General features: G+C 42.7%; 1 protein-coding gene across 6 annotated transcripts in view; it reads right to left on the reverse strand.

The window, feature by feature from the left end:
- THRB (thyroid hormone receptor beta) overlaps window positions 1-27,257 on the reverse strand; it is a 384,988-nt gene that overhangs the window by 105,343 nt on the left and 252,388 nt on the right. For 4 of the 6 annotated variants that reach the window (XM_049628887.1, XM_049628888.1, XM_049628885.1 and 1 more), the window contains exon 4: window positions 2,852-2,915. The exons of 1 other annotated variant lie outside the window; for it this stretch is intronic. In XM_049628887.1, coding sequence (XP_049484844.1) covers window positions 2,852-2,873 — 22 coding nt within the window. In that variant the 5' untranslated portion in view covers window positions 2,874-2,915. Of the gene's footprint in view, window positions 1-2,851; window positions 2,916-10,323; window positions 10,841-27,257 lie in introns of those variants that run through there. One more of the 6 variants, XM_049628890.1, reaches the window with a different exon arrangement.

Below are 27,257 nucleotides of genomic sequence, written 5' to 3' on the forward strand. Positions count from 1 at the left end.
ACTATCTCCATTAAGAGTCCGTATCTTTCAATGAGTGATTTCATATAGTCCTAATTTCAAATTAGGTAAAGCAACCAGAAAATTTTGGCAAGACTGGACTCCACTGTAGCTGATATTGAATAACCCTAGAAAATAAACAAATTTCCATGCAAGCTAATGCAAAAATAAATTTACTAAGCATTCTGGCTGAAAGAGATTGCATACCATCAACATGACTCTTATCTGAAAATGGTCTTTTTGCTTTTAGGAAAATAAATTCAATGTTCTTATTCCTTTTCATTTAAAGAATGGTTTTATTTTCAAAGAGATTAATTGATTTCCTGTACTGCATAACAGTAATATTGCCTATTATGTTTTTCAAAGAAGAAAATAATGTATATTTGCCCTTTAAATTATGCTCCTAAAGCAAGCACTTAACTCCGATGACTTACATACAACTTTACTATGGTCTCCCACAATAAAACTCTTTAGATTTTTTAAAATAAACACATAGCCGGAGACCATAGCAAAAAAGCGAGGGGAAAGGATACTTTTTTATTTCGTCCACAAACGAGTCTAAAGCGATAATTCTCTCAGCTGAGTCCATTAACATGCAGTAAACGTGTGTATGGAGTAGATTTCTTTTGCAAATAGTACTGTCAGTTTCTACACTATGAAACAAATGCCAGGAAGCAAAAACTCCCTCCTCCACTGGGAGGCACCTGGGGTTCCAGCTCAGTCTGCAAGAAAAGCATCTTGACTTCAAGATCAGCTGAAAAGCTGGCTCAATCTAGAATTGTCCTGGAGTGAGCCTAGATTCATCGCTCTGTCCTGGAGATGACCTGAGTTGACCTTGGGGGTTTTGCTCAACAATAAGATGGTCTGGACTCTATTGGACTCTAGACCAAGAGTTCACAAACTACAGTCCTTGGGCCAAAGCTGGCCTGCTGCCTGTTTAGTAAATAAAGTTGTGTTGAAACATGTTTATGTATACTCCATGGCTTTTCGTGCTACAATGGCAGAACTGAGTAGTCTGCAATGCCAGAGATATTTACCATCTGGCTCTTTAAAAAAAAAAAAAATGCCCTGCTCTATAGAAACCTGGGATGGATGGCCACTTCTGGACTCTATCTGGAACCAACCTCATAGCAATGGACATCCACTAAATTACCCACTTTTCTACCAAGTTTTGCCATTTTCATGTCTCAAAAGGTTACATGAGACTATCTTTGAGACTATCTTTGGAGTATTTTTCTAGTGGGCAAGTTATCATGGAGTATAGAGCCACTCGTGTCACACTTGATCTTGCACTATCCTGTATCAGAGGGGGACACTTTCCCTAGGCTTTGCAGTGTGGCTACCTGTCGCTTGATATCTACGTGTTCACACATGCCTGTGCCTGCAAAGATTTATACTTCATTCCTTCCAGTTGAAATTCCCACACATAGATAAACACAAAGGAGATCGCTAAGGTTGATGTGTGCCAATTTTCCACTGAATGACCGAGTTTATGACACAGAACAGGTGCAATTTAAGTGGGGAAGAATTTTGCCTGGTTGGAAGTGGAATAAAAATGGAGTGGATATGTTCTGATGACTGTTAGTGAGCAAAAAAAAAAAATAGGAAAAGGTGAGATGTGGTTCTGAGGCCCTCACTTCTTACTGGTGTGAATCGTTCTGGTCTGTTCAGGCACTCCATCTTTTTGCTGCCCCAGGAGCTCCAGGGTAGGTGGGTATAAAGGGAGGGCAGTGATGCTGAGGGAGGCAGTGTTAGGGTCATTAGGAGGTCCCCAAACTTACAGAAGGCTGACTGGCAACTTTAAGTCGCTTCAGTTTCTCAGGTCTACTGGGGAATGGCTTCTTGGAGTACTTGTCCTGTATGTTTAGTTTGTCACTAGGGAGGTGACATGAATGGACTATCAAAGGTCAAGCTGTACCCATGACTCCCAGAGGTCTAGGAGTATCTGCCCTGCTGTCGTGGTAACCACAAGAACACGTGTGGGCTTGGTGCTAGGCTGGAAGGTAGACAGCAGAGATTATAAACTGGTAGCCCATGGGGTTGATTCCAGTCAGCAGACATATTTTGACTGGCCCGGGAGTCTTTGGTACTCTATTAAGTTAATTGTTAATATTTATGAGTGGCAATACTTCATTTAAAATCTGGATTTCCAACTTCTTTTGAAAAGTTGAAGTCTTTGGGCATTCTGGGCTTCTTCCCTACTGTATGTCAGTGATCACCTAGAGTGGAAGAATGGCTTCTCTTCAGAGAACCTGAGTACTCCAGTTTTGTTTGTTGTTTTCTCTTACACCCAACCTGTTCCCACATTGGTGTCCTCTGCCTGGCCCCTGGGGCCTTTGAGTTTGCAACCCCTGCTGTGTGTGTTGCACAAAGAATTCACACTGTTGCAACCTTATGTTCCTTGGGGGTCATTCTGTCTCCTTTGTCCCTTGCTAAGACTTTCTACCTCATTCACCTGATGCGATCTAATCATATTCCATCCCAACTGTACTGCTAACTGGAATAAACAGCCTATTTTGGAGAAGTATGTAGAGCCATTTCTTATATTGACCTGAATGAATATAAAGAGTCAATGTGTCTCATGTGCAAGGGTTATCTTAGGACGGCTAAAACCAAGCCTTTCACTGTGAATTATCATTTCTTCACGATAGGTTTCTGCATCTCATAGTTTCTGAAGACGAGCAAAACTCACTGGTAGGGATGTATTCCTAGGATATATCTGCATTTAGTCTTAGTTGATGGTTTGGAAAATAATGTTGTGAAGACTCTTACGTTGGTCTTCTAGAAACCCTGTATTTCTCTTCAGGTGGAACAAAAATGGAGACATGCAAAGAGAATTTTAAAAAAGAGATACCTGTCATACTGTTGGGAGTCATAGGTTAGTAATCATTCTGGACCTTTTTTTTCACTGACACCTCCTACAAAGAAAAAGACAAGAAAGAATACCCCAGGTTATAACCTGTATCTTCCGTAAGGTTTTTGTTTCAAACAATATCATGTGCATTAATTAGCTTGAGGCAATTTGTTTCTCTCAACTCACACCTAGGGAACTTGAAGCAGCCGTGGACTCTGTGACATGTGTCAATTTACAAGATGTTTCATTCTTAATCTCAGGGTTCCTTCCATAAATATGTACTGAACATATTTTATTCAAGATCACGTCTCTTTTTCCATCTCAAGTTTCAAGAACACTACCAGCACACTGACTTGCTGCTTTTCCCAAGAGTGGCGAAGATGTACTAGCATCTTTAGTCCAGATCTTTGCTTCTCAAAGTGAGAAGCATTAATCTCACGTTTGTGCAGTGGCCTCCAATCCCTGCTTCCAGTTCTCCCTGAGACCAAGCTGTGTCCCTCCTGCCCCTTCAAGGGTTTGGTTCCTCAGTCCTTCCTGAGCAAAACTGTCCCTGTGTTTACATAAGCTGGTTCAAGTCCGGTTTCTGTCACTTGCAACCAAGAGTCTGGACTGATAACACTGACATTAAAATATAACATTAATATAAATGTGTGAAAATAGTTTTGTGTCCTTTGTATGATCTCAAAGATGAAACTATAAAATCTCAGTCATGTTCTTGCTATACCATCACTTAAAAATATCTTTATTTTCACAACTATATGGTCAACTAATCTTTGCAAAGCAGGAAAGAATATCCAATGGAAAAAGACAGTCACTTTAACAAGTGTTGGTGTTGGGAAAATTGGACGGCAATATGTATAAGAATGAAACTAGACTGCTTTCTGATACCATACATAAGAATAGATTGAGAATGGTTGAAAGACCTAAATGTGAGACCAGAAACCATCAAAATCCTAGAGGAGAATACAGGCAGCAACTTCTTTGACTTCAGCCATAGCAACTTCTTACTAGATGCATTGCAGAACGCAAGGGAAACAAAAGCAAACATGAACTGTTGGGATTTCATCAAGATCAAAAGCTTCTGCACAGCGGAGGAAACAATCAACAAAACTAAAAGGCAACTCATGGAATGGGAGAAGATATTTGCAAGTGACGTATCTGATAAAGGGTATCCAAAATCTATATAGAATGTATCAAACTCAGCACCCAAAAAGAATGAAATCTTGCCATTTGCACCGATGTGGATGGAGGTAGAATGAATTATGCTAAGCAAAATAAATCAATCAGAGAAAGACAAATACCATGATTTCACCTCCTATGTGGAATTTAAGAAACAAAACAGATAAACACATGGGAGGGGAAAACAGAAATAAACCACAAGAGACTCTTAATGATAGAAAACAAACTGAGGGTTGATGGAGGGGAAGTGGGTGTGGGGATGGGCTAGATGGGTGATGGGTACTAAGGAGGGCACTTGTGATGAACACTGAGTGTTGTATGTGAGTGATGAATCACTGAATTCTCCTGAAACCAATATTGCACTGTATGTTAACTAAATAAAATTTAAATTAAAAAAAATCTTTGTTTTCAAAATTCTAATTGAATAGGCATACGAACTACAGAAAGGTGTATTGTGTGTGAAGTAGAAAGTATCTATGAACCAGAAAAAAACCTTATTAAGCCTTTGTAAATATTGTCAGCACAAAAGTTAGTACTAATTTTCATACTTAGTACTGTTTTCCTTTAGTATTACCATTACTATACGATTGCCATTACTATAGCGTGAATAGTATGCTAGAGTGACTATAGTACTTCAGCATATGGTGATGTTTAGTGCTATTTTCCTTCAGTGACCTCTAGAGTCTTATAATGTAATTGCAGGAAAGTCTAAGAACCCTCTAGAGTAGAGGGTGTCCGGGGCCTCCTTTCCTGGCAGTCCTATGCTATAGCGTGGGGTCAGTGGAGTGCCCTGTACTTGAGTGGACACACAGAAGGTCTCCGAGAGCCTGGGGCTCACCAGCTGGTCATGGGGTCAAAGGAAAAAACGAAGTCCAAAGAACTTAAGAATAAAGAAAGCTGCGGGTTTTTTTGTTTGTTTTGTTTTTTTTGTTGTTGTTGTCAGGAAGGAAAACAAACTTGGTGAGGAGTGTTATGAGCAGGTGAGTGAGGAGGAAGGTCAGGTGGTGCTGTGTGGGAGAAGGCGTAGCTAATGAAGGACTGGCAAGCTGCTCTCTGTCCAGGAGGGGCTGAGTCACAGTCTGTATCATTCATTAAACAAGTCCCACCACTCACAGGGGAGGGAAGAGTCTTCAGTTAGACTGTGAGGGTTTGTGTCCTGAGGGTCTCAAAGTTGAAGGTCCTCTCACACCAACAGAGGGGAGAATGACATTCAGTTTAGACACACCTAGGCGAGTGCTACTTGAATGAAGAACATTCCTTTTACGTGAATCATTCATTTGTTCGGTTGGTCAGTCCAGAAGCCTTGATTGAGGGCCTACTCTGCTCAGGCAGTCCCCCAGGCTTTGCCCAAAGACAACACCTTGGCCTCTCCATAAGGGGTTTCTTATCCAACAGGGAGAGAATAATGCAAAAGTGGATGCGGGTTTCCCCTTAAGTGTCTCTTCAGAGCTGACTGGGACACAAAGGAAGCAGAGGTCACTTCTACCTGGGACTATCTGGAAGGCTTAATGGAGGAGACTCTGGACCTAAAGGGTCTTGTTTTTAAGAGGTCTCACTTTAGGTCATGATTTAATGCTTTGTTTTCATGCTTGTGCTTGAGGCACAGGGACTACTTTGGGTAACTCTTTTAAATTACGCAGGTTTAAGTGGGGGAGTGTTACTATCCAGCTTGGGTTTTTCTTAAATATTTATTTTTGAGAGAGAGAAAGCACACCCGCATGGGACCTATACCTTAGATTTCCTTAGATTGTGCTGATGGCACAGAGCCTGATGTGGAGCTCAAACCCATGAACCGTGAGATCATGACTTGAGCCAAAACCAAGAGTCAGCTGCTTAACTGCCTGAGCCACCCAGGTGCCCCTAGCCAACTTGAGTTTTTAAAGCTTCACAGCTACTGAGTCAAAGCAGACCAGTCAGAGGGCTATGGCAGGTGGAGGGGAGAGATGAAGGTGGCCAGAACTAGGGGGGTGGCAGCAGAGGATGAGGGACTCAAGTGACATTAAGGAAGCAGAAATAATAAGACACTGTGATGAATGTGATATGAGCAAACATTAGGGATACAAATAGGTTAAGACTAGAAGGCTCTTGGCTCTCAAGGGCTTTACAATCCATTTAACAAGCTGGCTGGGAAGGTGGAGCCCACTGGCCAGGAGCAGCTAAATATATAAGTCAGATGTGTGGTGTGCCAAGAGGCAGTGTGGAAAATCACTCAGGGCCGTGCCTTTTTCTGCCCACTTATTCTCAGTCCAATGCCATGTCCCTTAGGGAAAACCTACTCCCCATGGAAGAATGGAAAAGTGGGCATTCACCTCCAAAGCACTGAAAAATACATTTATATTTAAAAAAAAAATACAAATGATGGAGAAATTTATTGAGTTCTCAGAAACTGGGAAGTAAAAGGAATTATGACAAACATGTAGGAAGTAGGTCTAGGGACTCTGGGAGATATTGGGCTCTATGCAACCCACCGCGAACTCAAAGACCATCTTGGGTGCATGGATGAAAGCATAGCCTATAGGACAAGCCAGGCCATGTTTGGACTGCTACATTTTAAGAGAAAGACTCATGTAGAATGTCCAGGTTGATGGAAACCACGTCTTAAGGAACTGTTGAAGGGAACCTAGAAAAGGGAGCAGTCACATGAAGGTTAGATAAAGGTCTTCGAACATCTGAGGAGCTGTCATGTGGAGTTAAGTGTGTCAGTGGACAGGATGGCTGGAGAGATGCTGTGGGTGACCTTAGGTGGAAGAAGATGCACATTTCCAAGCAGTGCACCTTCTCCAGACCTTGGGCTGCATTTTGTTCTCAGGATAGATTAAGCCTCTCCTGAGAAGACCAGGGTCTTTATCCTGCAAGAAAGCAGGTGCCAGGTGTGTGATATGGTTCTGGGGACATGTTAAAGCCCTGCTCCATGCTTCCCCTTAAAATTCTTCTCTAACGCTTTATGCCTTTACCTCAGTGGATCTCAACTGTTTTGGGGCGGGGGGGTGGTCCAGTCTCCTCAAAGAATATAATGGAAGTTACAGGCCTCTCCCCTTGAAAGATGGGTAGAAGGGGATTCACAGACACCCTCCCACCCCCGCACACACACACACTAAATCTGTGGGTGCCATATTAAGCTTTGGCTGCAGGTTCTGATCACTGTTAAAATGCAAAAGCTGATGGAAAAAAACACAAATTGATATAGATACAATCTATTGAAAAAAATGAAAAAGGGATGTGCAAGCTATTTTTGGTCAGTGGCAAAAAAGAACAGGACCTACAAGCAGTAGATCCCTTTGTGGGTAGAAGGAAGGTAAGTTTTGGAGAAGCAAGGCTGGAGGCTAAAGAAGAATCCTCCAATGCAAGGTCTGGGGCCACTCTAGTTAAGCCATCAGCCACCATTGCAACTCTGGATCATTTGAGATGAATTATGCATGTTGTCTGCCCCTAGGGGGCTTAGGTGATGAACAACTTGTACCTTCTGGGCAGAAGAATTGACTGGAGGGATAAGAGATCTCTTTTGAGGCACTGAGGAGAGTGTGATTAATTTTATCTGTATGAGGAGGACCCACGGTGATATTTGAGCTTGACTTTGAAAAATGAGGATATTTTCCAGTTGGAGAATAAAAACAGTATGGCTCATGAACAACAAAAGAACAAAAGGTATAGCATCTTGTGACAGGGTATGTGATTTGGGATGGGAGAAGAAAGAACATGGCCAAGAATGAAGCTGCAAATGTAGTTTGGGGCCACATGGTGAAGGGTCTTGAAAGGTTTGCTGTGGACTTCAGACTTTATCCTACGGGAAATAGGAAGCTAGGGAAGGTCTTTAAGAAGAGGACCCACCCAATTTGAGAGAGATAACTCTGCTGCAGTGTGGAGGACGAATCCTCAGGAGGCTAACCCCTTTGGTGGCACCTCTTTGTGCGGGATCATTGCTATTTTCCTGTCTTAGTGTTCAAGCTAGAGTAGGGTCAGAGAGAACACCCCTACTTCGACCTTGTAAAACTCCAGTGCATTTCCCCAGATCGCACACCTCTTTGTCCTCTTGCGTTTCCTTTCCCCTACTAGAAACTACAACATTGAAGGGACAACTGTAGAAATCGCCCCTTGAAAAATCTTCCCATATGGACCCAGTGAGTCATTGCTTATATAGCCTGTACATAAATTAACATGAAATGCCATATCCCCCTCATGTCTTTACATCAAGGGTACCAGAGTATCATGCATCCTGATGCATCAGAACCGTAAGATACACAGGGCTTATGTGCTAACACTTGAATAGGTACTTCATGGGCAGCCCGAGGAAGCCATGAGTGCACTGGGGGGTGGGGTGGGGTGGGTTGGGGCTAACCTTCATAAGCCAATCTCTTGATTCAGTTTAAAAGATCAGATGTCCAAGTGTTAGGTTGCCATAGGCTCTTAAGCTGAGACCATTAACATCAAGAAGGCTCTCAAAGGAGGACAGACCCACCCTCTCACCTGGCATCTAACCGACATAGATAATCTACTCTTCCTAAATAAAAGGGTTTTAGAGGTCATGGCAATAAGAGCGGAGGGCAATGCTTGGGGATGTGCCTTAAAGTTGTGTTTACATAGCAAGAAGCTGTTTTGACTAAGTTTAGTTGGTATTGTGGGGCATTGTGCACTGCTGGAGTTTATGGGATGGAGCTAGGGGTTCTGTCTGCACTTTGGCCTTACCACTACTCTGTCTCTGGCATCTGGAAACACATCCGGGTGAGGGCAAATGGCTGCCCTTGAAAGTGGGCCGCACCTCGTGCAAGGAGGGCAGTGAGGTTGTGGATCTCCATCAGGTGCCTTGTACCCCCCACTTCGAACATCCTCTCTCTCCTGGAGTTTCCCCTTCTGTCTCCTTCCCCTCATGGGCAAGGGCCCATTTCCATCAAAACTTGGACTCTGACATTTGGGAAACATTTTTAAGAACAACTTCAAGACCAGGTATAGAGGAAGGACTCCAGGACCTGGCATCATTCTAGATGGTTCAGAGTCTCAACTCAGTAGGCCATCTCAGATAGGCGCCTCACCTCTCTGAGTCTCATTTGTAAAATGCTGTCACAATTCCTACCCTTCAGGGTTATGATGAGGACCGAGGGGATTTGAAAATGCTTTGTAGATTTAAAAGTAAGACATCAGCATAAGGTATTGGTAGGCTTTGTCATTATTGTAGTCACCATTCTTATGGTCTTCTCATCTCCTGGCCAGGCCCAGTCAACTCTAAGACATTGGAAATTGGACCTATTATCTGGCATTTACTTTGAGATACTGTGAGGTGGTAAAAAGACTCATAATAACACAGAAGTCCACCTCCCCAGACCCCATCATCACCAAGATAAAATGGAGGTGAAATTTCTCCTCTCTCCTACCTGCCATTCTCCTCTTTGCAGACTTAATTTTAGTTTTGGGGATTTTTTTTCCCTCTCAAGGTTACCTTTCACATACATTTAAATTCGAGAACAACGAAGGTTGGGTACCCAGGTGAATTTGTCCCTAGTTCTATAACTTCCTAACTGTCTTGAGGTCTTTGCATTTTAATAGTAAATCTTAGTATCCAATGAAGTGAATATATAATGGTCAAATTTATGATTATAGTAGTAAAAACTCAAATAGAAGAGAACAGAGGCAAGGTGTATTCAAATCATACCATGCTGTGATCCACTTTTTCCACTTGGTAAAGCTAACCCTATTGGGTAGTGTTATGTTAAAAAAAAATAAAATAAAAAATTAGTAAGAGGAAATAATTTAAAAAGCCAGCACTGTTAGACCGGGAATGGGGCTAGTTAAAAAGGAACACAAGGCTGTGATAAAGATGTGGAAAAACAGTAGAAGCTCGCCCTTGTGCTGTAGCCCAGATGTTCGTCTGAGTGGATCACCTCTAGGTGCAGAAGGCAGGGTCAGATTCCTCTGCTGGATATGGTGGGCAACTAGGGCTCCACACAGGAGACATCAGCAAATGACTATTGAATGGCTAAAGCTCTGACTTCCGCTTGAGACTTTCAGCAGTAGCCCTGTTTTGCCTTTGGGGAGTGAGACAATACAACCAGGATCTGTGACTGAGCTTGATTTGCTGTGGCTGATTTTGTTGTTGTTCTTGGTAAAATAATTAGCCTTTGTTTCCACCCCACTGACCCCTTTTCATTCAAATCCAGTAATTGTTGTGAGGCTCATTTCTGCTCTTCATTTTAACCTGTGTCCTTGCCAAATCCTTGTCCCCTTCTCTTCCTCTTCTACTCTCTTTCTCCTTCTCTCTCAAAGTCCCCATGCATGGAAAGCATGTGGGCCCTGCCACTTACCCACAGAATGACACAGGGGATGTTCAAAGTCAAGAGTCAATGTTCTCAGTGTGGGGACAAGGTCATCCACCTCACAATGGAATGTGACCCATGGTAATATTCTTCCCTCCTTGTGGCTAGGTTCTGGGGCCACAGCCTGAGTAAAATCCTGTTTCTGCTTTGAGGACTGGGTTGGCAGTGATAGGAGTGGGGTTCTTGGGGTCAGACTGGGCTTTAAAACAAACAGAAAAGCCCCCTGTGAATCTCAAACCATCTGCTGTATTTACTTTATTGTCCCCCTGAATGGAACTTGGAACAATTTGTAACCACATAATGTAGTGATAGAAAAGTCACCAAGAAGAAACCCGCCAGTAAAAGTTTTATGAGAATCAACCTGACTGCCTGCTATGGTTACAGAGCACTTTCCTCTAAGCTACCTTTCTCTGCAGGCAGACCATCCTCTCCGAACGCTTCTAAGAATGGAAGCTAGTCTCTTAGGAGGAGGCAGACGGGTGGTTTGAGGAAACGTCTGACACAGCAGGAGAAACAACTTCAACAGAGACACTGTTGGCCAAAGCAAGCCGTTAAAACTGCCTCTACTGACACCTGGTGGAGAGTGGGGTCGCTTCCCTGTGCCAAGGAAAATAAAGTACGTGTGCACGCCTGTGTGTGTGTTGAGGGGGCTGGAAACAAACTCCTCACAGCAGGGGGATTAAATAACTCCAGAGGAATGAGGGTACCATGCAGAACCGCCAGATGCTCGAATATGTAATTGTGGTTAGGTGACTCACTGAGACACATGCATGAAAAACAACAAACGAGAATGTGAAAATAAAACATTAGGACTGAAGCAAACGATATTATTGATTTCTTAAAAGTGTTTGATGATGAATAAGACAACAACATAAAACAAGAACCCACTTCAACACCCCCCCCCCCCCCCCCCCCCCCCCCCCCCCCCATGTTGGATAGCTTTTGACACAGGGAGCATCTACACCCCAGGGGGATGGCATTACACAGACAGAGCTCACGCTCTGTCTCTGGAGTCTGCAGTGAGCTCTCTGCATGTGTTTAACACCCAGGGAAAAAGAACCATCTTCTAGGGCTGCCTGGGTGGCTCAGTCGATTGAGCATCTGTCCGACTCTTTATTTCAGCTCAGGTCATGATTCCAGGGCGTGGGATCGAGCCCTGTATTGGGCTCAGCGCTGAGCATGGAACCTGCCTAAGATTCTCTCCCCCCCCCCCCCCCCCTCTCAAATAAGAAAGAAGAACCATCTTCCCTAAGGGGGTATTATGAAGATGGATTTGCCTGTAGAATTCTTTGAAGATGAGAACAAAATTCTCCTAACAAATACCATTATAAACTGTTTATTACTTTTTAAAAAACATTTTTAATGTTTGTTTTTGAGAAAGAGTGAGTGTGTGTGGGTTGGGGGGGGTGGGCAGAGAGAGAGAGGGACACACAGAATCTGAAGCAGGCTCCAGGCTCCAGGCTTCAAGCTGTCTGCACGGAGCCCGACGTGGGGCTTGATACCTGTGAGATCATGACTTGAGCTGAAGTCCAACGCTTAAGCGACTGAGCCACCCAGGGGCCCCTGTTGACTACTTCTTAAATTGCCAAATGGAGGGGGAGGGGAACTACATTACAAAGTTCCTACAGAAATATACTTCATAAACTTATATTGTCTTCATTCTCCCCTTCGTTGGGTTTTTCTTGTTTGATACGACTCCATGAAGGTCTTTTTGGGTAACTTTATTGGTAAAGTCAATGGTTTCTTGTGAGGTGTCATGCACATAGTATAGGACACACACGGCTGGATTTTGTCTTTAACAATCTGTTTTAAAGGGGATTTTCAGGAATGCACAAGAGCGATTATTAGTTCAAATCTGTAAGAACTAATCCATGATGCTCAAGTCATAAAGGAAGGGCTGAGGCACTGAATGAGAAATTCATTTAGGTTTGTATTTCAAAAAAACTACAGAAACCCTAGTTAAGGATTGAATTAAAATGGGCAGATCTAGGTAGGAAGGTAAGAAAGAAAAGCCCCAGAGAGATTCCAAGTAGTTATACTTTTCTTACGTTTTTTATTCCCTGATATTTAAGTTACATGTAGAAGGTACATCACCTTAAATGTGCTGGCTCAAATGTATGATTCTGACCAGAAAGGGTATAGTCTGAATACACCTCCTCCTGGAGTCAGTGACTCTAGGACACAGATTCCAACTTTCTCAGTTCGTGGCACCTTCAGTGTTTTGGTAATTTTTTTCATTATGACCCCAGGTCAAAACATAGAAAGTTTTATTGTATTTATAAGTAATTAGGTCCACCCTAATTAGTACTATTTGCACGGTTGTGGCTGTGTTTCCCTTGAAAATTCAAGATATCCCGTTGTGTAGGACCATAGGTCTGTCCTAGCACTCCCAGGATGCCTTGGTACAGTTTGGGAACCCTGGCGGTAACAGTTTCAGGAATCAGTGAAAAGTTCAAGGCTGTGGTTTATACGATCCCTTTTTACCCCTCACTCTTTGTGAGACCATGGCCACGTAATTTGACCTTTCATTGTAATGCTGCTAAGCAGGTCAGTCTGGCTTACTATCGTGGAGTAGAGAAGAAGAGAATGAGACCTAGGGTGAAGCCTTTGCAGGATTTAAGCCAGGGCTGGGAATAAATAAGATCTGACCAACAGTAGTGTTTCCCGAGCCCCTGTCATCGGGGAGGTTATGAGGGGAGGTCACTCTAAAAAGTGAAAGAACACAGCCCTTGTATCATTTAAGAAGGGCAATGAAATAAATCACATTTTCACTGGGAATTAGAGGGATGCCAAAGGTAGCTGAGAAGCTGGCCAGGTCCTAAGTCCTTAGGTGAAAATCTGACAGATGGGCATGAAATGTTAAACATGTTGGAACAGTTGTCTGCATATCTCAATAGATCTATAGATGGCAGGCTGCCTGCTTTTCCATCCTGTTCTGTTTCTGAGTTACACGTGCCGGTGAAGCTACATACGAACGAAACTAGGGGTTCTCAGACTTTGGGGAGCACCTGGAGGGCTTCTCAAAATGGATCGCTGGGCTCCACCCCCAAAATTTCTGACTTAGCCAGTCTTGGGTGTGGGTCTGAGGGTCTGCATTTCTTTTTTTTTTTTTTTTTTTATTTTTTTTTTTTTTTTACCTTTTTTTTTTTTTTTTTTTAATTTATTTTTGGGACAGAGAGAGACAGAGCATGAACGGCGGAGGGGCAGAGAGAGAGGGAGACACAGAATCGGAAACAGGCTCCAGGCTCCGAGCCATCAGCCCAGAGCCTGACGCGGGGCTCGAACTCACGGACCTCGAGATCGTGACCTGGCTGAAGTCGGACGCTTAACCAACTGCGCCACCCAGGCGCCCCTGAGGGTCTGCATTTCTAACAAGTTCCCAGGTGATCTGACTATACTATCCAGGGATCGCACGTTGGGTGCCCCCAGCCTACACCGTTTGGGAACATGTGAGAGAAATCGAGGTGCTACCTTGGGAGGCTGCACGGACAGTGGGCAGGCAACCCCACTTCTCCATTCCTGACCGCGCAGTCAGCCTTGTCTAGAGCACTACCAGTGACAGGTGCTTACCAAGGCACCCAGCTCTGAGGGTAGAGAGTTACTGTCTGTGGAGGCTACTTGCGTTGTAAGTGGGCGCCCTTGAATCAGAGACACTCAAGGCTTGTAGTAATAAAGTGGCGACAAGACCTGGTATATGAAGGAGCTTTCCAAAGAGGTTGGCTTTGTCCTCTTGCTTACGTTAAGGACAGGAAGTATGCACAGGCTTGGAGGCTGCAGGGGAAGTGGTTCTTAATCTCAAGAAGGGGATTCACCGCAGAGTCGGCTGAGAAGCCTTGCTCGCCGTCTCCGTGGCTGGGCCCAGGCGTGTGTACCTAGACGAGGCTTCCCGGCTGATTCTGCTGAGAATTTCTGCTCAGGAAAGAAGGGCTTGAGTATGAGCACAGCCGTGGTGGGAGCCCACCCTACTGTCACCCTCTTACTCCTGTAGCCATTTGCCTGCTGCTGTGAACTCACATGCATGCTCGTTGATTAGGAGTCACAGACGCACCCCTGCTGCAGTATGTCCTGTTTGACTTCACAGGCCCGCAGGGAACTCTCTACCCGTGCCTCTTACCTCCCTTCCCAGTGGTGGCAACATCACGGCCGGTGTGGTTTATCCAAAGCACCCCGCTAATCAAAACCCATCAGCTACGTACTAGAGGACACATTCAACGAGTGGGAACAAATTGACTGCACCTTACGGGTGGGGCTTCTGCACTCAACCCACACTCCCCCTCTTCTCTCGGCCCATGTGCTTGTTTCCTTAGGTTCTCAAAGTGTGGCTCCCAGATCGGCAGCCTCAGCATCACCTGGGAACTCATGAGACTGTAGATGCTCAGGCTTTACCCCAGACTTCCTGAATCCGAAACTCTGAGGGTGGGGCCAGCAGTCTGGTTTTAACAGGTTCTCCAGGTGATGAATCTGGTGCACGCAGGGGTTTAAGAATCACTCCCTGCTTTACAGAATCTCTGTACCTCCCTCCCCACGACCCCAGATTAGAAGTTAAGAGGGAGAGCCCACTCTCCTTCCTCTCCCTACCAGCTGACCCAGGGATCGGCACATAGCACACCCTCCAGAAGCATTTGTTAGCTACTGAAGCTAGGGCAGCTCACTTCCTGATCATAAGAGTGAATAAACACTCCCTTGGCGTGCCACCCCCGAGAGAAAGCCAACGCTGCATCTAAATCATCTCGTGTTTCTTATGGGCTGTATTTTCCATATTTATAAATCAACTTTCCCTAAATTCTCTCCCAAGATTTTTACATTCCTTTCAGCTCAGGAAGCCAAAAACAAGATGCCATGTTTTAGCCAGTCAGTTTCCTGCTGGGGGGGGGGGCGGGGGGGGGGGGAGGGCATGTCTGCATGATTGTTAAATTCCATACTCCCAGCATTGTGATTATTTTCTGAACAATAGAATGGGATTGCTGATTCATGCTCAGCTCACGGCTCCAGGCATCTTTTTTTCCTGCTGTACTTGTGCCGATGCAACACAATAATGTTCTATTCATCCCTCTGAATTAGAAATGCCAACAGCTCAGATATGCAACCGAGGAGGAGTCCTCCCTCTGCTTATTTAAAGGCTTCCCACAAATAACACATTTTGAAAGATTATATGGCATTCACTTTGAGCAATTTGGCTTGGGCAAGGATGGTTAGACCTTATCTTTTTATCAGCTGCCCCTTGCACAATGCCTGGAACACTGTAATGGTAATTCTCAAAATATGCTTGTGGAGTGAATCACATACTCACTTCCTGAGGTTCGAGCACTATCCTTCTATTCTGCCCTGATAGGTGACAGTAAGCCCTCTGTCAAGTGCAGGGAGAAAGCCCAGGTCTCACATTCAGGCTCGTGTTTGGATCCAGTCGAAGAATGGGACTGATGGGTCCAGGTGGGCTTCCTGCGGCCTCATCCTGGTCTGCACGCTGTCTGCTGTTCCAGTTCTGGCCCTCCTGTCACAGTGAGCTCTCTGGTCCCCTCTCAGCACAGCTTTGCCAGTAGTGGCCAGGGCCAGTTGAGGGTTTTTGTTTCCCGGCTGCAAAGTTGAACCCGTGAGACTGCTTAGCACTCCTAAAACCCTAATGGTCAACCTGAGCCGTGTATCGAATCACCTGGGTGGCTTTGCAAAGTCCTGGTGCCCAGGCTGAATCCTAAACCAATTAGTGTTGTGACTCAGGCCTCAGCTTTGTAAAGCTGCCCGGGGGTGGTTCAGATGTGCAGCCAAGGTTGAGAACCACTGCTCTAAAGTGGCCTCTGAAATAGTGTCTGGGAGGCCTCCCTGTTCCGCTCTTGCTTTCTTTGGATTGCCTCTCAACATGGCAGTCAGAGTGGTCCCTTGAGAATATGTCAGCGGGCGAGCTCTGTGCTCAGAACCCCACTGTAGCGCCCATAATCTACCCCATTTGCCTCTCTGTCGTGGTCTCCTACTTCCCTCCCTATCTCGGCTTCATCAACCTCCTTGTTGTTCCTGGAACCTGTTATCCATGCCCCCACCAGAAAGCCTTTGCACTGGGATTGTTCCTCTGCCCGAAATGCCGATCCCCTGGACACCTGCTCAGGTCCCTCCTTCACTCCCACGAAGTCTTGCAAACCTTAACTTCCCAGGATGCCTACCTTGGCCACTCCAGTCCCTGCTGTAATCTTCCCCATCCCTGTGCACTGCCTTCCCAATCCCCTTGTCCTGCTCCACTCTTGCTTTTCCCACAGTAGGTAGCCTGTCTTACCACGTGGCACAGTTCGCTTCTTTTTTTCTTGTGGGTGCTTATTATTCTGTCTCCCTGTGCTAGGAGGTCAGCTCCTTGAGGCCAGGGGTCTTTGTCTTGTTCACCGATTACCCCAAGTACTCAGACAGCGTGTGGCACACTGCAGGCCCTGGATACATGTGTAATGAAGAACGATTTTCTCCTCTGTAGGTGGTGGCGGAGACGGGGGCTGAATGAAGGAGGGGAGGCTCAGTGATGCATGAAGAAAATGAATTTTCTCAAAAATGACAGATTTTGAGGGAACACTTATCATTTGATTCTAATTATAAGTCAAGGGAAGGGACTGCCAGGCGATGTCTAGGTTAAAAAAAAATCACACAGATAGAAAGCGGATGAATAGTTATCTAGAGCTGGGCAGTGGGGGTGTGTGGCAGGTGTTGCAGGGATGGGAATGATTGCTAATGGGAACAAGTGATGGGTGATGGAGATGCCCTAAGATGAGATTAGGGTGATCGCTGCACAATTCTGTAAAAATACCAAAATCCACCGAATTGTACACTTTCAGTGGGTGGTGAAGTTTGTTGTGTGAATTATGTCTCAATAAAACTGTCAAAAATGTACACTTAACTGAAGCATCATACAGTGTCAAATCTAAATCTAAATAGGCCATTATTATTTCTTATCAGTCACCTGGAGTTTCTCTGGGTTGGAATTTCTCTGGGTTTGGAATCGGAGCTGGGAGAGGCTTCTTTAGCCCTCATTTGCTGCCTGAGAGATCTATTATTAAAGAAACATAACGACATTTTTGATCAAGGTTTAACTCAAGAGTGGTTTATTGGGGTTAAGTGCCTTTCCCTTAATAACTTCCACACCTATCCAAATTCTGGTCTTTTTTTGGGGACCAGTAGTTTTGGAAAACAAGCAGCCACTTTGTGTGAAACACAGCTTTGTATAGATTTGACACTCTTGAACTTATAATGCCAAGAAAAACTCTAGCCATGGTGACATTTACCATCTACTGATGGCCAGTTGTGCCACACATCACAGAGTTCTATTTTTCTTCAGCTGTGAACTGAGATGCTGCTTGGCTGGCAGTCTTACGAACCTTCCTTCAACTCGCTGACATCCTGGTTATCTAGTAACATGTATGGAACAATGACAGCACGTTACGATTTAAATCGTGGGTACCAACAGCTCATTGAAGACCATTCTCCCTCCCCCAGGGAGCTCAAAAGCACACCTTGTTAGCCTATGAAAGGGGAAACCTTCCTTCTGCTCAGGGTTCTGGCTTTAACCGTTTCACTAGGCAGTCCCTCAGATGGGAGCAACACTGTGACATAGGAAGATTCTTGGGGACTACTGTGTCTCCAGGAAATTCCTAAGCACACAGCCAATATCTCATCAATAGGCAAACTGTTCAAAGGAAGAGACGCTCATAGGTGTTTTCTGCTCATTGATGAAACAGAGGGCTAGAGGGACAGAGAAACTCACCCTGTATCTCCCGGGTGGTGAGAGGAGTTGGGATGCAACCCAGAGCCAGTGTTCTTGATTGCTGAGACATATTGCTTTCCACCCGCCATATGCACATCACTCAGCTGGGTGCCAGCTGATGGGCACAGGGATGACTAAGCCCTTCTTGTTCCCTCTTCTAGCACTGCCCAGTAGAGATGACAGAACATACCAATATTAATTAGAGGATGTTGTATTTGGTACTCTAGCAGAAGTGCAAAGGGCCATGGAAGCGTGTGGGAGAGAGACTAACCAAAAAAACCCAACTCTCCAAAACAAAGATGCTCTGCAAATCATTACACCATCCTTGTGATGGGGGTCATGCCAGTGTTCCTGGTCAATATCCAGCTGTGAACTGAGGGTCCTCCAGAATGTGGGTTGTACAAAGGGTGGGTGATTGGGCTAAAATCATGCTGACCATGCAACCTGGGTGCTTGGACAGAATATCTACATCAGCTTGTTTTAGTATCATTTGTACGTTTGTCCTATAGGAAAAAGCCAGTATGTCTCATGAAGAAATGTTATGAAGGTTAAATGAGTTCATACAAGAAAAGTGCTTAGGACAGTGCCTTACCCATAGTAAATGCTCAATAAATGTGAGTTGTTCTTGTTCTGCCTTGTTAATTATAGACTCTAGAGAACTGAGTACTCGCTACTAGGGACTTAACTGCATAGGGTCCTGGTTATTTTGTTGCACCATGAGAGAGGAGCTGGATTGTTAAGCTGTGGTCTCTTCCTGAGGTAGCTGAGATGGGCAGCAGGCGGTAAGAGAGTAGAGAGTTCATTAAGTGTCATTGTTGTCTGTTGAGAACTTGATTTACTCCATGTAGGGTCATAGTTTATAAAAAGGGCATGGTATTAGACATAGTATGTGTCAGGGCACAACAATTATTTTACGAAGTAGTTGATAATAGGGGTGCCTGGGTGGCTCAGTCGGTTAGGCATCCGACTTGATTTCGGCTCAGGTCTCGATCTTAGTTTGTGAGTTCGAGCCCCACATCAGGCTCTGTGCTGACAGTGCGGAGCAAGCTTGGGATTCTGTCTCCTTCTCTCTCTACCCCTCTCCCACTTGCTTTCTGTCTCTCTCTCAAAATAAAAAATTAAAATCAAAAAATCAAAACAAAACAAAGTAGTTGATAACATAGGAAAGCATGGGATTTCCATTCTCTAGCCTGATACTGTAAAAGATTTGATGAGAGGGTAACCTACTTCTGTGGAGACAGCAGCATTTGCAAAACAGACTCTTTTAAGCAGTGTTGAAATGACTAATGAGTACCATTTGGGTCTTCTCTGTTGGGACTTCAACTAATGCTTTGTCTGTGACAGAACATTTAAATCAATATTTTTCGCCGTATCTACTGTCCCTCAAAAACACAATTTGGTCTAAAAATAATAGTTCTAACGGGTGTGATTGTACCATCTCTAGAATGATGAAAAATCATGATTTATTGTAAACAAGACCCACTTGCCTATCCATTTTCTCATATGAAAATGAAAGACCATGGGCCTTGGTCATCAACTTGTATTGTTGATTTTATCTGCCATAGATGGAAATGAATTACATAATTTTTCAGGAGAAATAAATTCAAGTGATTTGAAAACAAAGATTTAAAAAAAAAAAAAAGCCAGTTTCTAAAACACCAGATAAATAATGAGATCCCGCATGAAATGCAGGAATGTGTACCAAAAAGTTATCAGGAGCTCTTCTTAGCTTCGATGCAAAGGCCAGCTAGACCAAACGTGAGCCTGGGCTTTATAGTGAAGTTGACAACAAATATAGTTTCTATTTGTGTTCAATGAAATTGGGTAGAGAAAACATATATTCACGTTAGCATGTTAATATGTGAATCACCATAAACCTGCACATGTGTGTATGCTTCCCTAAAAAGTAAGGGTAATAATAAAGGCAGTAACGGTGAAAGTGTGTAACATTTATTGAGTGCTTACTACGTGCTTGCCATTCTGTGAAGTTTCCCATATATATCCTATATATACTGCCTCCTTTATTATTCTCAACAATTTACGATATAGGTGGTCCCATTCCTATTCTACAGTCGGGATCTAAAGAGATGTGACTCCTTTGCCCAAAGTCATAAAGGTTTTTAAATGGGAGAGCCCGGAATTGGACTCAGGTCTTGTAGATCCAGACTTTATGCTATAAACCGTTATAGTTGCCCTTTGCAAGAATAATAACGTTTACATGTATTCATAGCTCCTTTTTACCATTGGTTATGTGATCTGGTGTTCACAGCCCTCATTTTCTTATATCTTTTACAAACGAGGATGCTGAGGCTCCGATGTTAAATGTCTAAAGGTAAATACCGGCTTATGGGGAAGTCAGGACTCAAAGTTATGCCCCCGACCCCTAAGCCAAGTTCATTTTTGAAGAATTTGAGCTGAAATCTTTTCTAAATGGGAGGTCCTGACAACAAATTGTCACTAGGGCTCCCTATGAAGTCAAAAGCTAAGTAACCATTGCACCCGTGGGGTATTTTTTAAAAACATAAAATTTCTAGCTCCGAATATTAGGTAGCTCAAATTGTAATATATAGAACACAGGGTTGGGACGGGTTGACACAAATGATTTGAAAAGTTCCCTCGTGATGAGTCTGAATCTCTCTCACATGCCCAGCACAGCATCAGTGAGATACATTTTACCAGAGTGGCAGGCAGACGTTTCTTGGTAGATGTGAGACGTTTTCTGAGTTCAGTGAAGGTTACGTGGTTGTTCAGACAATTAGAAGTTCTATTAATAATCGCTGCTCCTTTTGATTGAGGATATTGTTCCTATTATTCTGTGGTTGAGTTCAGGAGAATAAGCCTCGCAAGTACACCAGCCGGGTAAGAGTGTGTATAAATGAACTGCCCTTGAGTCCTGAACCCTCATATGCTACCACACTCAGTCCCATGTTGCAGCTGCCAGAAAAGTTTATAAAGGGGTCGCCAATGAATAGCTCCTTAATAAAGGAAAGGTGCTTTTCATGAAATGCAAAGAGATATCTGGAAATGGGACATCAGTGGTCGTTCAAAGGGAAAGTTTGGCACAGTTCAATGAACAAAGCAGGCTGAGTGGTCCTTGCAAAACCGCGGACTTTCCAACCCAAAAGCTGAGTGCCAGTCGGTTACCAGTTGCCCCTCAGCTCCGAACTCACCCTTCTATCCTCTGCTCTGTGATTCCCAGGCTGGGACTTGGCAGACTCTTTCTCGTGGTCCCTTGCCAGAGGACGTTCTATTTGATTCTGCCAACAGGAGGCACTAGAGGGAGGGTGGAAGGTGAGAGGAGAGAAGGCACTTCCTTCTTTTTCATGCCCCTCCACGCCCGGGAACATGTGCCAGCAGTGGCCATTGGCTGGACCCTCCTATGTCTTTTAGCGTTTCCAGAAGCAGTGTCTTTGTATTCCACAGAGGTTCTCGAAACAGCTGCTTGGAGCCCTTTCTTAGCACTCTGAGTGCCAGCTCCACAGGACTGCTCCTCTGAGTGGGATCCCCCCCTGTATCTAGGGGGACAGCTGCTTTTTGCAGCTGGGTTACTTCAGTGTTCTTTTCTTGCTCTTGTGGTGCTCCCGTGCCAGTGCAATAACCAGTTCCTTGTACCAGATCCTTCTGTTTGAATTACCTAGTGTGGTTTTGTTTTCCTGCCTGTACCCTGACAGTTGCATGTCGACGGCATCCTTGCAGCATGCCCATGCCGGCAGTATGTGCAGTGCCCCCACAACAATGTAGTTCTGGAACCGGCAGCATTGACTGAACTCAACCCTGCTCCCGCTGAGGGTGAGAAATTATTATTTCCAGCCAAGAACTGAGCATGTGTGAGAAATTATAACCCCCCCTCCCCAGCTGAAGGGTAGTTAGAGTGGAAGACTTCAAAGGATTAAATGTCTTAAAACTTTTTTTCTTAAGCATAAGAATAATACCTCTTCACGTGGAAATGTTTGCAAACACAAAGTATAAAGGAGAAAAAAAAAAATGAAAACCTGTCCTAGCGTTAACCACTGATATTTTGACATGTTCTTTCTGGTCTTCCCCCATGCTGCTACATATTTTAAAAGAACTGTTATTTTTAACTAACACTTGGTCTCTAGTATTTTCACATGACAACATGAGGAGCTCAACTCTCAGGGGAATGTGACTTTGCTTCATCACAAGGACAACTTGTCTTTTCTGCTTTGGGACTGGGTCTCTCCGGCAGAGGCTGTTTACCTCTGACCCAGAAACTAGACAATGGCCAGGGCCACAGGCTCCCCACTCCGGTGTGTCTGTTTTGCCTTCTCAGTCAGGATCAGAAAGTAAATAAGAAATCTGTACACATTCAGGAGGAATGCTTGTATATTATGAGCTGGCTCCTGGGGTGAGTCAGTGAGCAGTTTTGAAGGAATATGGAACACAACAGTCTCTTCTATAAGGAGCGGCATGTTTGGACAGACAGGCAGGACAAATGCTGGTACTAATTATCCTGGTCTGTAATTTAGTATTTTGGTACTTCTGTATCCATGCATGCATCCATCCATGCTTCCATCCACAACTACTTCCCAAGTGTTCACCAAGGACAAGGGCAGAGCGCTGTACTAGCTGCTGGATATATACGCATGACACAATTGCTGCCCTTTCTCATAAATTCATAGCAAGAAGAATCAAACTCCAGGAAGAAGGGATTAAAATACCAAGCACATATATCCTCATGCCACGTTTCCTAATTAATAAAGCGTCTTATTACATGCATTTGTCTGTGGCTTACTCACAAGTACACCTGTCACCAGCTCCCTACCCATGAAAAGTCTTTGGTTTGGAGATTTGCTTTGATAACCTGGGGATGGTATTAACCACTTGTTGGTCCAATGTTTCAGTGTCCATCTGCCTTCAAATTATTTGGTAGAAAATCTAACCATCAAGAATCTTTAGGCTTTACATAATAGCACTGAAAGTCATGAAGTTAAAAACTGCATAAAGTTTTTATAATTATAAAAAAGTGACCATTGTTAGGTGATGAATCTTCTCCAAAGTCGAAATAAGTAGAAATACTAGAGACAGAATAATGTTTCCATTATTGTTTTTTGTCCATTGTCTATTGTATTATTGTCCATTAGTGTTTCCATTAATGTTCCATTAATGTTTCTAAGTTGCAATCAACTTAGAAATGCAAAAAAGAGGGGCGCCAGGGTGGCTCAGTTGGTTGAGCATCTTACTCTTGATTTTGGCTCAGGTCATGATCCCAGCGTTGTGGGATTGAGCCGCACGTCAGGCTCCATGCTGGGTGTGGAGCCTGCTTAAGATATTCATTCTCTCTCTCTCTCTCTCTCTCTCTCTCTCTGCCCCGTCCTCTGTTCATGCTCTCCCTCTCCCTAAAAGGAAAACAATTTTTTAAAAAAGAAATCTAAAAAAGAAAAACAGACCTATACAAAAAGAAAAACTGCAAATGATTGAAAACCAAGAAAGTCCTCCCCTAAATAATTCAAGAGGATATAATCATTGCAAATATATATGCACCCCACATCAGAATGCCTAAATATATAAAGCAAGTTTAACAGAATTGAAGAAATTAACAGTAACATGGTAATAGGGGAATTTACTACTCCACTTTCATCAATGAATAGATCACCCAGACAAGAAATCAAGAAAGAAAATTTCTCAACTATGTGGAAGTTAAACAATATGTTCCTGAACAACCAATCGGTCAAAGAAGAAACCAAAAGGGAAATAAAAAAGTACACTGAGATAAGCAGAAATGGAAATACACATATCAAAAACTTATAGCCTGTAGCAAAAGCAGTTCTGAGATAGAAGTTTAGAGTGATAAATGCCTACATTAAGAACAAGGAAGAATCTCAATAAACAACCTAACTTTATGCCTCAAGGAAAAAGAAAAAGAAAAAACTAAGTTCAAAGTTAGCATGAAAGAAAGAAATAGTAAAGAGCAGAAGTAAATGAAGTAGAGAATAAAAAGACAATAGAAAAATCAACAAAACTAAGAACTGATTTTTAGACGAGATAAACAAAATTGGCAGAACTTTAAGTAGATTAAACAGACAGAGGACTCAAAGTTATAAATGAAAAAAGAGACATTGTACCTAATATCACAGAAAGACAAAGGATAACAAGAGACTACTATAAACAATTATATACCAATGAATTGGGTAGCTTAGAAGAAACTAATACTTTTTTAGATACTTACAACCTACCAAGACTAGATCATAAAGGAACAGAAAATCTGAACAGATCAATAATGAGTAAGGGGATTGAAGCAGTGCTTAAAAACCTCCCAATAAAGAAAAGCCCAGGACCAGAGAGCTTCACTGGTGAATTATACCAAATATTTCAAGAATTAATATTAATTCTTTGAAAATTGTCCCAAGAATTGAAGGGGAGGGGATACTCCAAAATTCATTTTATGAGGCCATTACCCTGATACCAAAGCCAGACAAGGACACCACAAGAAAAGAAAATTGCAGGCCTATATCCCCAATGAACATGAATGCAAAAATTCTCGACAAACTACTAGCAAGTTGAATTCAACAGCACATTAAAAATATCATATGCTATGACCAAATGGGATTTATCCCTGAGATGTATGGATGGCTTGAAACGTGCAAGTCAATAAATGTGATATATCACATTAAGGGAATGAAACAAAATCATATGATCATCTCAATTCAGTCAGAAGAAGCATGTGGCAAATTTTCAATATTTTTTTTATAATTAAAAACGCTCAACAACTTAGTAAAAAAGGAATGTATCTCAACATAATGCCATGTATGATTAGCTCATAGCTAAAATCATAGTCAACAGTCAATGGTGAAAAGCTGAAAGCTTTTCCTCTAAGATCAGGAACAAGACAATGGTATCCATTCTCACCACTTCTATTTAATACAGTACTGAAAATCCTAGTCAGAGCCATTATGCAAGAAAAAGAAATAAAAGGCATCCAGATTGGAAAATAAGAAGTTAAATTGTTTATATTTGCAGATGACATGATCTTATGTATAGACAACCCAAAAGATTCCACCAAAAAACAAAACAAAACAAACCTGTTAAAACTAATCAATGAATTCAGTAAGTTCCAGGATTCAAAGCAATATATAAAAATCTGTTATATTTCTATACACTCACAGCAACTACCTGAAAAAGGAGTTAAGAAAACAATGTGGTTTATAATACTATCAAAAGAATAAAATAGGAATAAATTTAACCAAAGGAGATGAGAGAGCTCTACACAGAAAGCTAAAACATTCATGAAATAAGTTGAAGACACAAGTGGAAAGATATCCTATGTTCATGGATCAGAAGAATTAAAATTGTTAAAATGTTCATACTACTCAAAGCCATCTGTAGATTCAATGCAATCCCTATAAAAATTCCAATGGCATTTTTCACAGAAATAGGAAAAAAATCCTAAAATTCATATGGAATCACAAATGACTCCAAATAGCTAATGCATCGCGTTTCCTGATTTCTAAGTACATTACAAAGCCATAATAATCAAAATTAGCATGGTATCGCATAATGAAATCGACTGATTGGCTCCCGACTCCGGTATGTCTGTTATGCCTTCTCAGGATCATAAAGTAAATAAGAAATCTGTACACATTCAGGAGGAATGCTTAGTATGTTAAGAGCTGGCTCCTGGGGTGCGTCAGTGAATAGTTTTGAAGGAATATAGAACACAACAGTCTCTTCTGTAAGGAGCAGCATGTTTGGACAGACCGGCAGGACAAATGCTGGTACTAATCATCCTGGCCTGTAATTTAGTATTTTGGTACTTCTGCATCCTTCCATCCATCCATCCATTTACAGTTTTTAATTGACTAATGGAATAGAATGGAGAGCTCAGAAATAACCCGAAACATACATAGTCAACTAAAATTTGACAAAGGTGCCAAAAATACACAGTGGGGAAAGGACAGTCTTTTCAATAAATGTTTCTAGGAAAACTGGATATCCATATGCAAAAGAATGAAATTGGGCCCTTACATCATTCACAAAAATTAGCCTGAAATGGGTTAAGACTTGAACCTGGAAAACTCCTAGGAGAAAACATAGGGAGAAGCTCCTTGACATTAATCTTGACCATCATTTTTTGGATGTGACGGCAAAACCACAGGCAACAAAAGCAAAAATCAACAAGTGGGACTATATCAAAATAAAAATCTTCTGTACAGCTCAGGAAACCATCAACAAAATGGAAAGGAAACCCATTGAATGTGAGAAAATATTTGTAAACCATGTATCTGATAAGGGGTTAATATCCAAAATATATGAGGAACTCCTACAACTCAACAGCAAAAACAAAAAAGAAAACAAAACAAAAAAAAACAAAAAAACCCCCAAATAATCCAATTTAAAAATGGGCAGAAGATTTAAAAGACATTTTTTCAAAGAAGGCATACAAACGACCAACAGGTACATGAAAAGATGCTCAGCATCACTAATCATGAGAGAAATGCAAATCAAAAGCACAGTGAGATACCACCTCATAGCTCTTAAGAATGGTTATTTAAAAAAAAAAACAACTAGGTAACAAATGCTGGTGAGGATGTGGAGAAAAAGGAAACCTGGTACACTGTTGGTGGGAATGTAAACTGGTATAGCAATTATGGAAAAGAGTTTGGAGTTTCCTGAAAAAATTTAAAATAGAACTGCCATATAATCCAGTAATATCACTTCTAAGTATATATCCAAAGGTTATGAAGTTGATATCATTTTTTTCTTTTTTAATACTTATTTACAGAGAGAGAGGGAGAAGGAGGAGCAGTGAGAGAGGGAGAGAGAATCTCAAGCTGCACTTGAGAGAATCTGCACTGTCAGCAAGGAGCCCGATGCAGGGCTTGATCCCAGGAACTTTGAGATCAGATGTGCTGAGTCAGACACTTAACCAGCTGAGTCACCCCACTGCCCCAATGAATCGATATCTTGAAGTATCTGCACTCCAATGTTTATTGCAGCATTATTTACAATAGCCAAGATATGGAGACAACCTAAGTGACCATCAATAGATGAACAGATAAAGAGAATGTGGCATGTGCACAATGGAATAGTATTCAGCATAAAAGAGAAAATCTTGCCATTTGTGACAACATGGATGATACCTGAAAGACATTACGTTAAATGAAATAAGCCAGACATAGAAAGCCAAATATTGCAAATCTCACTTATATGTGGGATCTAAAAAACTCATTAG

This window comes from Panthera uncia, chromosome C2 (genome assembly GCF_023721935.1).
Source record: "Panthera uncia isolate 11264 chromosome C2, Puncia_PCG_1.0, whole genome shotgun sequence".
NCBI lineage: Eukaryota > Metazoa > Chordata > Mammalia > Carnivora > Felidae > Panthera > Panthera uncia.